This window comes from Gavia stellata, chromosome 22 (assembly GCF_030936135.1).
Source record: "Gavia stellata isolate bGavSte3 chromosome 22, bGavSte3.hap2, whole genome shotgun sequence".
Classification (NCBI taxonomy): Eukaryota; Metazoa; Chordata; class Aves; order Gaviiformes; family Gaviidae; genus Gavia; species Gavia stellata.
The window spans coordinates 6,649,469-6,662,616 of record NC_082615.1 but is presented as its reverse complement, the minus strand read 5'-3'; the positions used below and the strand labels follow the sequence as shown (position 1 = coordinate 6,662,616).

At 61.1% G+C, this 13,148-nt stretch overlaps 1 protein-coding gene across 1 annotated transcript in view; it reads right to left on the bottom strand.

The window, feature by feature from the left end:
* CASKIN2 (CASK interacting protein 2) overlaps positions 1-11,596 on the bottom strand; it is a 33,782-nt gene extending 22,186 nt beyond the window's left edge. The window contains 1 exon segment of the mRNA XM_059828326.1: positions 10,993-11,596. Coding sequence (XP_059684309.1) covers positions 10,993-11,086 — 94 coding nt within the window. The 5' untranslated portion in view covers positions 11,087-11,596.
* Between the last annotated feature and the right edge of the window lie 1,552 nt (positions 11,597-13,148).

Below are 13,148 nucleotides of genomic sequence, written 5' to 3'. Positions count from 1 at the left end.
GCAGCCGAAGGGCTTGCCTTGCACGGGAAGATTAGGGCAGGTCAGTAAATCTGGATTTGCTGAGCAACAGTTAATTAGGGAGGGCGGGCAGGGACGCAGCAACCCACCTACACCTGGAGGGTTTTGACGCTCAAGAGGAGCACGTAGCTATTTATTTTATGGTTCTAACAATGAGCCCCAGATAAAAATTACAGCAGCCAAGAGCGGCCAGCAAAACCCTGTGAGCTCAAGGAACTGAAACAAGGATCCAGCCCTCCGCTGTAGCTTGGATGGCTGCAGCAAATCATGCAGCTCCCGGGGGCAGAGCAGCAAGGCTGAGGCTGGGGTATGCGGCTGCCATGGCCCTACAGCACTCTGTCCCCATCACCACCAGTCTGGTACCCGCACGTGGCAGCCAGCATCTGGGAGCCACTCCGGCCAGTGGAACCGGTACTTAAAGCACACAATGATGCGACGGCTGGAAATCCTGTGACATCCTCCCCCTTTGGCCCCGGGGAAGCTGTCGTGTGCCCGGAGCAGGCGCTGCCGGGGCAGACAGAGCGGCTGTTCCCACCCTGGATGCTCTAATCTAGGCAAGGCACACACAGGATGGGAGGGGAGGCACCGGGAGGTGAAGTTGTTCACTCGAGGTCACCCAGAAGGTCGATGGTTCAAGTGCCGTCACTCCTTCCCGAGGCCCCAGCAGCCGGGAACTGAATTATCCCGAAAGTGCCCTCCCTGCCACCAGTCTGTGGGTAATCAACCGTCGGCAGCCGAGAACTAACCTCAGACTGCTGCTGGCGGCTGCGCAGCTGGGGACTGGAGTCACACACGGTTAAAAATACCTTGCGGATGCCTTTCCTCAACTCTGACCCCATGAGCCAGGGCTGCCGCCAGCCCCGCTCAGGGACGTGCTGGCAGGGTCCCCTGGGACCCACACAGCCCGATCTGTGCAGGGACAGGGGCAGACGCTGCCTGGGGACTGGGTTTTCCTCCCTGTGAACCAAGGATTCCCACTCCTGGGGGGACTGCTGCCTCCACCCTCTATTGCCAAACACAAACTAGAGGCTCTTTGCTTCCTACAGCCGCCTTCCAGCAAATGATGCACGGACTATCCAGGTCCATCCAAATCACAGCCCAGATCCGAGCAGCTTGAGCGAACCGTTTCCTTCCCCCTTGGACAGAGCCGAAACACGACCTCCAGCTCCCGCTGGTCCCAAGGAATGCTGGACAGGTGATGTGCGGAGCCGGCTCCCGCAGATGCCGTGGCACTGCAGCCATTCGTGGCGTCTGCATCGGGAAAGAGCAAGAGGATCTCACCCAGCAACGGCTGCTCGGTGCTCCCAAGCCATGAGGGATGGGACAGATGCCTCTCCAAATCCCCTCTCCGGTGATGGCAAGGGCACAGAGGGCACTCATCTCTCCTTGCTGCTCCCATTCCTGCGTAAGGTCACCTACCAAAGCAAGTGGGACCTGCCTGGCAGCTCCATGCTGCTGCCAGCGGGAAGGGGAGAAGGACCGGTCCATTCCCACCGGGCACAGGCCAAGCAGCCCCAGAGAGATGAACTCACCACCGCTCTCTCCTTTCCCTGCCAAGGCCGGGGAGGACACTTCGCCTGTGCGCGGTGCGAGGGCTCTTTGCCAGCCGGGTCAGACCCGCCAGCTGCCCGCCCGGGTTTCCGGCGGGCCGGGGAATGCCACAAAGCAGGAGGAGCCGTCGCCAAAATCCTGCTGAGCATCTGGCTGGTGGCACTTTTCTCGTGCCTTGGCTGGAGTGGGATGTTTTCACCCAGCTGCGGCAGCGAAGGATTCCCTCGGGACCCTGGTCTGCAGCAGGATCCCGTCTGCAGGGGACAGGAGAGGGGTGCGACACCCGTATCACTGCAGTGCCCTGCACCACCCTGTGTGTCCCCAGGTGGAAACAGCAATCACCAATAAATGCATTTAGCAGCCGGTGATGTATGTCCTGGGAGAGGCATCTCCCTGTCCCCACGGTGGAAGCAGGAACCCACACCAGGACCCCGTGTCCGTCTCGCTGTCCCCATGGGGGCCTTGGCGACTGACGAGTTATTCCGGGCGCCGCATTCCTGTCCCCTTCCCCTCATCCCAGCTGCTCCAGGGCCGGCAGGGAGGGCAGCAGGTTCCTCCCATCGCCCAGCCCAGGCACCGGAGCCAGCCAGCAGCTGCTCGGGGACCAGCTGGGGACAAGGACGACATGGAGCAGCCCCGTCCCCCCACGTACTGCAGGGGGGGAGAAGGGCTGATTTACAGCAAGGTCAAAGGCATCAGAATACAACTGCAATGGATAAGGGGAGGTTGGATCTGAGGACCCCCAGTCCACAGGCTGAGCTCCGGTCGGCAGCTTCCCACGCGGGGACGGGAAAGGGGGTTGGGGGGCAGCACATCAACACCTCTGAACCCCTAAAGAGCAGGCCTGTCTTAGCACCAGAGGTAAACTGAGGCAGAAGCAGCATCCCCCACCACTCATCAAACCTAGGTTGTGCCCAGCTTCCCGCAGGGACCCTGCTGCCTGCGGGGACCCCGCTGCCAGGTCAGCCCCCTCCATCCCGTCCCCCTGCCTCAGCACTCCCCACACCCCGGCCCGACCAAGCAGTGGTGGGACACAAGCCAAGGCCTGCCCGCTCCCTGGACCCCTGCCGGCAACCTGATCTGTTTACGCCTTCCCAGCGCGGCGGGTGCGTGTCGGGAATGGCCCCGGCAAGCCCGAGTTGGCGGCAGAAACAGGACGTGGGAGCCGATCACAGAAACCCCCGCCTGCCGCCTCACAGCATCCCAGGGGGGTGGCGAGGAGAAAGAGGGGGGTGCACAGGGGGAAAAAAGGTCGCCCCACCTCCCTCGGCTCCTTTTTGTAGGAAAAGGTACCCCCCTTCTTGCACTGTGCCACCCCTCCTGCAGCACCCCACCCCAACCAGGGAATCACAGTGGGCTGCCTCAACCCTAGGCCCTGCCAGCAAACGGCTTTCCGAGCCACGCCAACCCCGCTGGGAGAGCGAACCAGCCCTGGAAGCTGCATGTCCCTTCCTGGCTTTGCAAGCACATGGCCGGCACGCGCGGAGGCTCAGGGGGCTGATGGCCACATGCCAGTCCCCATCCCAGTGCCCTGGTTGTCTCTGGGTGAGCAGAGGCACCCACCTGCACTGCTCCTGGAAGGAGATGTTTATCCGGGACAATACTCATGGGCAACACTGACACGTCGGGTAAATTCATCCCTGCAAAGCCACAGGCGTTCAGAGCAGGCTGCAGTGGGACGGAGCAGAGTCATGACTTTGGGGGCTCAGATCTGGAGCCCTGCCATGTCCACACCAGGTTTGGGGTGGAGGGAACGGAGAGGCAGCTCCAGGACATCCACGTGCTGCTAAATATAACCAGTGGGACAGATGCTCCAAGACAGGGAGCTGCCTGTGCCCCAGCACCGCTGAGGAGGAAGCTGAGGGCTCCCCCAAGCCTTGAGCAGCCCTCAGGGTTTGGAGACACAGAGCAGGGTCAGAGGCAGCTCCTCTGTCTGTGCAGGAACCTCTTCCCATACAAGGAGGAGCATTTCCCTTCTTTTTAACCCAGCAGGATTAGCGAGTGCTCATTCAGGGAAGCCAGGAGGGCTCATACAGCCCTTCCCACCCACGTCAGCCCAAAAAAACCAAACTCAAGGTGCTTCAGACTGACCAGAGCAGCCCGGGCTGCAGTCCAGAGCAATCCCCACTGCCGTGGGTGTGCCGGCCCCCACGCTGCCAGCTGGGCTCACCATGCACCCGCGTCCCCTGCATGGGCAATGATTAGCCCGCCGGGGAGGACTCTGGCCCCTTTCGGAGGCTGCAGAGGCAAGTGGTGCTCACGTGGCCTCGCCGTGGCAGGGATGCATCTGAGGAGGTCCCCAAGGGGCCACGCAGGCTGTGAGCTGGGTGTCCAGGGAGAGAGGACACCTCACCCACGAGGCTCCCAATCCACGGTCTCCCTATTGCTGTTTGCACCCAACTTGGCTCCAGCTGGAAAACCCCCTTCAGGCTTATCCATGCCCGTCCTGGCAAAGAAACGAGACGTCGCCCCACGATGGGGTGCTCGAGGCAGGGAGTGAGGGCCGAGAGCCAGCCAGACTCTGGGACCGACGCTCCAAGGGGGCAAGAGGCACCTGCAAAGTGGGTGGGAGAGCCTGAGCCACCCCTGCCGCCGGGAACACCTCCGTGTCGGGCACCCGACGCCTGCGCTGTGCTCACCGGCTCCCTGCGCAAGCAGACAACGCACCTTACACAACCGGCCGTGCCTGCGGCCGAGGGCAGCGTTACAAAACCCCGGGAGTTTTCACCCCTCATGGCACAGCTGCCCACTGGGTTCGGCTGATTCAGGCTCCAGCTCCCGGGAGGGCACCCAGGGGAGACCAGGCGGGGGTTCAGGCACGGCGGCAGCACCGGGGGCTGCGCGCTGTCTGCGCAGCCTTGGCTGGGACCTGGCAGGGGAGCGGCGCCGGCGTTGGCAGGGTTTGGCGGAAGCGCAGCCGGACATGTTGCACCAGGCCTGGGATGCTGCGGGAGCCGCATACCTGCCGCGCGCGCAGGTTTTCCCTGCTCCCTTATCTCGCCATCGGAGCCGTGTTCGGTTGCAGCTCCGGCCTTTCTCGCCGGGGTTGCAAACGGCTTGGGGTGCCTGCGCGCCTACCCCAAGCACGGGCTGCCATGGCCCCGGGCATCCCGCAGGAGCGAGGGATGGGTGAGGGTGTCCAGCCCTTCCCCGGGAGGGTAAAGATCATCCCAGCAGAGCCATTTCTAAGCAGTTTGGGCATCTCCAGACAGGTCTGTGACTCACCAGGACACCTCAGCAAGGCCCAGGCGCTGTTGCAGCCCCAAGGTTCAAGCAGGTCCCTCCCTCTCCATCCCAAGCACGATTTTTTGGGGAAGCCTGGACGGGATTTGGGGGAGCTGGAGTGCTTGCAGCTCCTTCCCACCCCCTTGCTTGCTAGAGCAGCCAGAAAAAGGTGGTTTATTGTTATTTAGTTTCTGCCCCTTTCATACTCCTTTGCCGGAGTTTTTGCCAGCGGCGGGCCCCGGGTCTGGCGGGGGGCCAGGCCAGCCGAGGCGCTTTTAAAAACAAAGCAGGGCGCGTGCATGCACACACACACACACACACACGGCATCCAGCCCCTCTTTTAACTCTTGCCGGGGCGATGCCGCGTGGAAGATGGTTTCCAGCCGGTCGGGAGCGCGCTACTGCGCGCTCCCGACCGGCTGGAAACCATCTTCCACGCGGGATGCTGTTGATCACTGCTGGAATCTGATAGTTGACTCCCCCCTTCCCAAGGAAACCTTCTTGTGGCACCAGGATCCTGATGGAGAGGTGGCAGGAGTGACACTGGTGATGCTGTTGTGGTCCACAGGGACCCGCTTGTCCTAAACAGGGACGATGCTACAAACCCCTTTCTAGGTTGCAGCCAAGATCTTCAGAACCAGCAGCCCTGCGGGGGAACGAGGAGGAGGAAGAGCAAGATGGTGCTTTCACCTAAAAGCAGCTCCTCTCCCGCATGGTAGAAAGCCGGGAGCACCGGCGGCACACACACAGCACCCCCCAAGCCCATGGGGCCGACTGCCGTTTTGCATGGATCGCTGCCACACGGGAAGTCTATATCCACTAGCTCCCTCCTGCCTGCAACGAGCCCCGTGCCCCCAGCACATCCCAGCCCCAGCCAGAGGACGGGACGCCCGCGCTGGCGACGTCCTTGCCGCGTCCCCTCCTCCCCTACCTGGGCGCAGCCCTGGGGAGCACCGTCCCCGTTACGGCACCCGCGTGCCGCCAGCAGCCAGGCACACGTCGTCCCGTGGTTTGGGGCTGCCCTCCCTGTCTGCTTTCGAGCTGGCGTCATCCGAATCAGCCTGTGTTTCTGGGTCAGACAGCCAAAATGGCCTCTGCAGCCCTCGGGAAACGGGAGCTGAGCCCCCCTGGTCTGGGCTGAGTCACTGGGAAGTGCCTGAAGAATGGAAATCACCCTCCTGCCCCAAACCTCAGCCTCCCGCCTGCGACACCAGGGATGGCTGCCAGCCCAGCTCTGTCCACAGCCCCGAGAGACCGGCAAGTCACTGAGATACCCCGGTGCTGCCTGGCCATCCCGAAGGGAAGGCAGCATGGCCTGAAGCAGCCCTGACAGACTCCACGCTCGTCCCCTTCCCCAGAATGAGCCCCTTTTCCCCCTGACTCTTTTACCCAGGCAGGGAAAAGGCAGCTGCAGGTAGCCCAGACTGACTGCAAGGAGCCACAGGCTGTCCTGCCGATGGGTTTTCAAAGGCTTGGGACAGAAATACAGACCCGGGACAGGGGGAGATGTGGACCCGTGAACACAGGAAGATAGGGTGCAGAGGAGCACGGGGCTGGGCATGCCGAGGAGGCTGTGCCCGCTGGGCCAGGCAATGCCCAGCACAGCCTCCTCCATCTCCCTGCGCAATGCTGTTTGCTCGTGCCTTATCTCCCGCGCTCGGCACGGTGACGCTTTCCCCAGCTCCGGGCGCACCGGTGGCAGCCGGGCCCCTTTCCAAACACAACACCCCTTAGAGGCTGGCTTTGAAAAGCAACCACCTGCTCACTCCTTCCACCGCCACTGCTGCATGGGGCTCTTCCTTCCCGGGGAGGGAGGTGGAAGTAAAGGGACTAAACCCCATCATGATCGGGGACAGCAGGGATATGGGTGGCAAAATCCACCAAGCAAACACCAGGCTCCTGTAGGAGACTCCCATCCCAGGGAGACTGGGAGCTGTGGAAGGAGGAGAGAAGGATGGACCCCCCCTGTGCTGCATAGCTGCAGCCCCGCCACCATCCATCCCCGCGCTGCCGCGCTCGCAGGAGCCTTTGAAGCCTCTTTTCTCCCCCACCCACCCACCGCGGGCTCGTTCAAAAGCAGGTTTCGGCAGGCTGCGGGGCGGTGGGGTCCCCGGCGTGGGGCAGCCGCCAGCTGGGCTCCCCTGGGCACAGCGCCTTGCCCCGCTCCTGGCTCAGTGTCGGTGGAAGAGGGAGTTTTGCCCGTTCCGGCAGAGTTTCTCGGCGTCTCTCCGCAGGCGTGCCCATGGCCTTTCCAAGGCGGCGTGCAGCTGTGGAGCCGGTCCAGCCCGTCAGACCTACAGCACGCGGGGAGTGGAGGGGAGGACATGGCCAAGGACGCTTGGGAACTCATCCTCGAAACTCAGGCTTCAAGGGACGTGGCCAGGGCCACACTTGGGCTCGGTGGCAGAGCCAGGTCCAGCAGCCTGCAATGCCTGGGGCAAGACTGGAGCGGGCAGGGTGCCCAGACATCCCTGTGCCACTGCCAGCAGGGAAAACCATCGGGTGTAACAGAGCCTGAAACGATAAGGATATTGCCAGAGGCTTCAGGTCCTGGCTTTTCCCCACAGCCAGTCCATGGAGAGTGGCCGGGAGCATCCAGGGCTTGGGACAAACCTCCCTTGGGAGCAGCAGCGAAGAGGAAGATGGTCCTCCTTGGTGAGCAGGGATGGTGCGCTGAGCTTGCCAGCCAACACAAAGGCACATCCAACATCATCACAAAATAACCCCCAAACTACAAAAAGGAGCAACTTCTTCCCCAAACAACTATAGACCCACTGGCGCTGAGAGAAGGAAAAAGCCTGGCAGGACACGAAGGGAGAGCGGGTGTTTCTGCAGAGGATGGGGACACAGATTGCCAGTGGCAAAGGTTAAAAAAATCACAGGAGAGATATTAAACCTCATGCTTTGGGGCTTAAGCTGATATAGCTACTAGGGATTAAGAGGAAATTTAAGGGGGAGGGAGGGAGTTATCCTGCATCTGCCTGCTGCAGTCTTGTAACACAGAGAACAGCATTGTCCCTCTCCTGCCCAGCCGGATGGGTGACAGCAGCATCCGAGGGCCGGCACCGCTCCTGGGACAACCTTGTTGTGCTTTGTGCTGCTGGGACACAGCAATGAAGGGCACCAACCCAGGCGTGGGGATAAAGCCAAGACCCCCTGCAAGCTTCGCTAGCGTTTAACAGCTTCATAGGTCACAGCCCAGACACAGCCAAGTCCCAGGCGCCCACCTCTGTCCTTGATATAGCCAAGGTCTGGAAAGCCCCAGCATAGCTGGTGAAATGGGGTAAGTCACGGGTGAAATGGGGCAAGTGGCTGGCCAAAGCCGGCCAGAGCCCCTCGAGGCAGCGGCTGAACCCCGGCAGGGTTTCGCTCCCCGTCCTTGAGAGTTTAACGCCAGTTTGCTCAGCTGCCGCCCTTTCTTTGCACTTTGCGCCCGTTTAAACAAAAACCTTCACCGCTCCCTCAAGGAAGGCAAACAGTTGAGTCCAGCTCCTGTCAGCTTCCACAGCTCCTCCAGCCCCCGGCCGTTGTGGGGGCATCCCCCCATCCCCTGCCCCTTAGCCCTGCATGTCCAGGGATGGGGACGCCCAAACCTCGCAGGGCACCTTTGGGCTCCAGGAGCTGTCACCCCTTCCCAGGGGCAAGAGCCCCGGCTGGGGAGCTCTGCCCCTCGCCTCCCCCAGGAGCCCCAGCCCCTCGGTTCCGCAGCGGCCGCCCCGGCCCGGCCAACTGGCGCATTGTTGGCGAGCGCGGCCAGCCCAGGGACGTGATTGATCGCAGGGGAGAAAGGCCAAAGCTGTGACGGGTCGTTTAACAATTTCAATTAAACTATGGCGCTCCAACGCAGAGGGGAGGGGAGAGGGAGAGAGAGAAGGAAATTAAAAAGCGGGACGTTTCTATTGCTGCGCCGGGGAACATCAGCAAAGCGCAGGCGGCTCGGCAGGAGCAGCCTGGCTCTCTCTGGGGAGACCCCCCTCTCCGGCTGCAAAAGTGACCACGGCATCATCCTGACATCCCCTTCCCACAAGCAGGACGTCTGCCCTCGCCTGCCCTTCCCCTCCCGCTCCTGCCCCCAAAACTTTCTCCCTGCCCACCCCACCGCCTTATAATAATAGGTGCTGTGACCCACTTGTACGGCAGTGCTTGCGCAGGGAGGAGAGCTGCGCACGGTGAATATTAAACAACGTGTCCCTGAAGTTCCCGCTGCCGGGACTGGCGCTTGATTTTTGCTTACGTGCAGTGACTTTTTTAGGCACAGGAAGCCCCAGAGGGCTGATCACAGCGACCAAGCTCCCAATCCACTGAGACAGCAGAAGGACTCTTAGAGGGATTTTAAAAAAAAAAAAAAAAAAAAAATCAGCATCTCAGCCTGTCATATGGAAAAGGCGCTTTAATGAGTGGCAAACGCTCGGCTCACATGGCATTGGCAAGAAGAGAGAGAGGGAACCATAAGAGTCAGGGAGCGGCGATGCCCTCTGTGCCAGGGATAAGCCCCTGGGACCAGGTGAGCCCCCACAGCGGGTCCAGCACAGGAGCCCCACTGAGGGCTTGCAGGGGTGGCCCTGCAGTGGTCTGTGCTTTTTACCCCCACCCTCCTCATAAAGGGATAAAATTAAAATAAGCAGAGGGAGCTGCTGACGCCACTGCAGCGGGGGAGTTAAACACACACATTCACGTGGGTGCCCCATGGCTGGAGGGAGGGGAAGATGCCAGAGAGAAAAGACAGACAGGGTTTAACTGGGAGAGAGTTACTGGAGGGGACCGGGGGAAACAAGTATAACTTCACCCCTCCGGGTGCGCAGGAGGCGGAGAGCCACGGGCAACCCAGCCTGCCCACACAGCCCGGCCATGGGACACCAGCTCGCGGGAACGGGGCTGCATCAGCTGGCGGGACACTCACGTCCTGACGTTATTTATTGCCTTGGGGGTGTCCTTCAACCCGCCTGTGCAAGCAAACCTCTCTTGTTCCAGCTCAGGGAGCCTGTACAGGCGCAGTCCCTGAGCTGCAAGCAGAAGCAATAGCACCCAGACCCTTCACCCAGGGAGGGGGACCAGGCACCCCCTGTTCTGAGGAGGAGGTGGTTCCCAGTCCTCCTACAGGTCCGGCAGTCAGGATTTGCAAAGTTTTGGCCCCAGCAAAGCTTTCCAGCAGCTGACCCAGGGGAGTTGATCCCCTTCTCATGTTTATAATCCTCAGCCTAAGTCACATTTCTTAGTACCAGTCTCTCTGCCCTAAGCCACTCCTAGGAAGCCTTAAAGCTTCTTCTCCTGCCCAAGTTTCCTCTCTCCCTCCCCAGGACAGTTTTTTCCCCTCCAGCTTTCCCACACATACCCACGAGACCCCCCACGATGAGCAGCCCTGGCAGGGGGTCCCGCACCCCCGAGCCCAGCATGGCTCCTGCAGCCCAGGCAGACGCCGTGCACCTTCCCAAAGCCACACACACCTTCCCGAAGCCACACACTGCAGTGAGAGCCCTTTTATTTACTTTTCCCAGTTTCCTTCTCTCAATAGGTCACAAAAAGCAACCAGGAGCTCAGCTCTCTACAAGGGCACCGTGGCACTGACCATGATCTGCTCCTCCACCTTTCCACCCTCCCCATCTCCTCCAGATTCCATCCGTTGTCTACAGGACACTGGTGCCCTTGGGGATCCCTGTGAGCCCAACATTCGCTCCGAGCTGAGCTTGCCACTGACCTTTCTGAGAGCACGTACAAGAAAACAGCCCTGCTGAAGGGTTAAACATTACCAGACTGAAATTCAAGGCTTGACGATTGGTTCCAGTTGACTGGCTAGGATGACAATTTTTCACAAGATAAATACGGCTGGGAGCGAGCGGCAATCGCTAAAGACCCTTTGTAGCAGCATCCCCCCCAAAGCAGCTTCGCTTCCCCCCGCTGCTGCTGTCTCCCTTTGCCCGTCCCCGCTCAGTGGCCCACACTTCAGGGGCCCTGGCCCCAAGCCCGAGGGGAACCCCAGCCCTGCCGGGAGGATCGCTTACAGCCCACTCATTCATCCGCACGGGCTGCGCTCCCGCTCCCGCCTCCTGCCGTGGCGTAACTCGTGCACCGGGGTTCAAAGCCAGCACCCGCACCCCGGCTTGGACAGCACCGAGCCCGCTGCCGGGACTCGCAATCCAGGACGGGCGGCTGTGCCCGGCTGGGACGAGAAAGTCCACAGCTCTGCGCCTGGGTACTCACTGCTCTTGGACGCCTTGATCTTGGCCACCAGTTTCTGCACGCCGGGTACGTCCCCGTTCTTCACGGCCTGGATCAGCTCCTGCTCTCGCCCCATCGCAGACAGGTGGGAGCGGCGGCGGTGTGGAAGGCAGAGACCCTCAGATCCTGGCAGTTTATAAAGCCATGGGAATAAGCTCGTAATTCCTCAAAACACACTTTGATGGGAGATGAAATCCAGCAAAAAAGATACTTTACGATCCTATGGGACATAAAAACCAGAAGGAAGAAGTCTTTCCGTTAAGGGCAGAAGTCCCTTTCTGCGTTGAGCGGAGCAGGACCCGGATGGGGCTTGGTTGGAGAACATGCGATCAATTAAAACAAGAAATAGTTCAGTGCTCCGGGACGGGCTCCCGGCAGCACCAAGGCTCCACGAGACAAAGCCAGGCAGCTCGGGGCAGGGCAGCCGGCACAGTCAGCATTGGGATACCCTCGGCCTCTCACAGCACTCCCGGAGCCAGAGGTGTCATGCTTTGCTCCCTTCGCCAGGCTCTGCTGCGCTGATGAGTCCCTAATTCTTCCCAAAGGGATTATGGGCTCATCGCCATCTGGAAGTTATAGATACTCCCTCTCTGGTGCTCATTAGCCCCTTCGTTTCGGCATTCCTCTTGGCGACGGCACTGCAGCCACGCTGGGGAGCCCCCGTGCACGGCCGAGCCCCGGCACGGCAGCCCGGGACCTGCAGAGGGGAAGAGCAGAGTCAGCCCTCAAAGGCCATTTACCTCCCGGTTCCGTCGCGACAGCTTTTGTATCCGCGCTGAAGAACGAATACTTTGACTATATTTAGTACTAGCGGGACTTGGCTCGTCCTCGTGTTAAATGGAGAGGGAAGAACCTGCAGAGGAAACCTCCCAAGGGTGCTGTTGGGGGGTGGTCAAGGAACGGGATGGGGGCACAACTCCTTCCCCATCCCCTCCCTAAAGGCAGCACACGGGGCTCGGGGCATCACAGCATCTCCCCCTCTCCTTTCCTGGTGGCAGTACCCGAGGGATGGAGCTGGGAAGGTTTAGCCAAAGTCCTCTGCAGTCCATGGGAGTGGGTCAGCTTGCCCAGCACCCTTCCCCTCGCGGGCAGGGGTAAACCCTTACCCTCCGAATCACCCGTGAAGCTCAGTGCCCTAGGACCCCAGACACCACCAGTACATGAGCTCTCTCTAGCCCAAGCGGGGAGCTGGGTGTAATTCAGAAGCACAACCGTACTCGGGAGAATGGGATCAAGCCCATGTCCTGGCCAGCTGGAGTACCCCAGAGGGGGCACAGGGTCCTGCAGCAGCGGTTCACACCTCCCAGCGGTTCACCCTCCCACTGCGTGCAGGCTGCCCCAACTGGGTGGCGAGAAGATCCCTCCTGGTTCAGGGTCACGCATCTGGCAGGCTGCTCCGACACCCGGGGAGGAGCGTGCGCGCAGGAGGGCAGGGAGCACACGCTGTGCCAGCTGCAAGGCCGTTGCTTGCCAGATCACCCCACAACTCCCCCTGTGCCGATTCAGGCTGGATTGGAACCGCCTCCGGTTCCCCTAGCCATGGCTCAGGCGTGCCATCTCCCTTCCCAGAGCGCTCGCCCTCAGCCGTTTATATAATAGTGGATGTCGCTTCCTCAGAGCAATCAGGGTCACTGTTTTGAGGATGGAAACCACAGGAAAGAGAAGGCAAAAGCGGGAAGAGAGGTTCTGCTCAGGGCAGGGGGCAAAAACAGAAGGGGCGTCCCATGCTACAGCGTCGCTCAGGCCACCCACGGTAAAGCTGGAAGCTGCAGCTGCCCACAAGCACTGACACCCCGTGGGCTCCCCGTGCTCCAGCCCTCCCCAGGGTGCAGCAGTATTCAGGGCAGCTGGAGAGGCGATGCTCCGGTGCTGGCTTAGCTTCTAGGACAACGGGATGCCGAGATTCCCACAGCAGGCTGGGGGGTTCTCTCCCTGTCGTTGCTCCCCTGGGGCCCACGGTTCATTCAGCTGAGCCCCTCCGGTGCTGGGGCTGCCCGGGGGCTTGGTGGCACCGGGGCTGCCCAGGGGCTTGGTGCCAGGCACTGAGGCCAGTGCCCGCCGAGGTCAGCCATCACCTCGCCGCGTCCTGAGGCACCCGCACCAGCTTATCTGTGTTACGACAAAGTTTCAGCCACTTG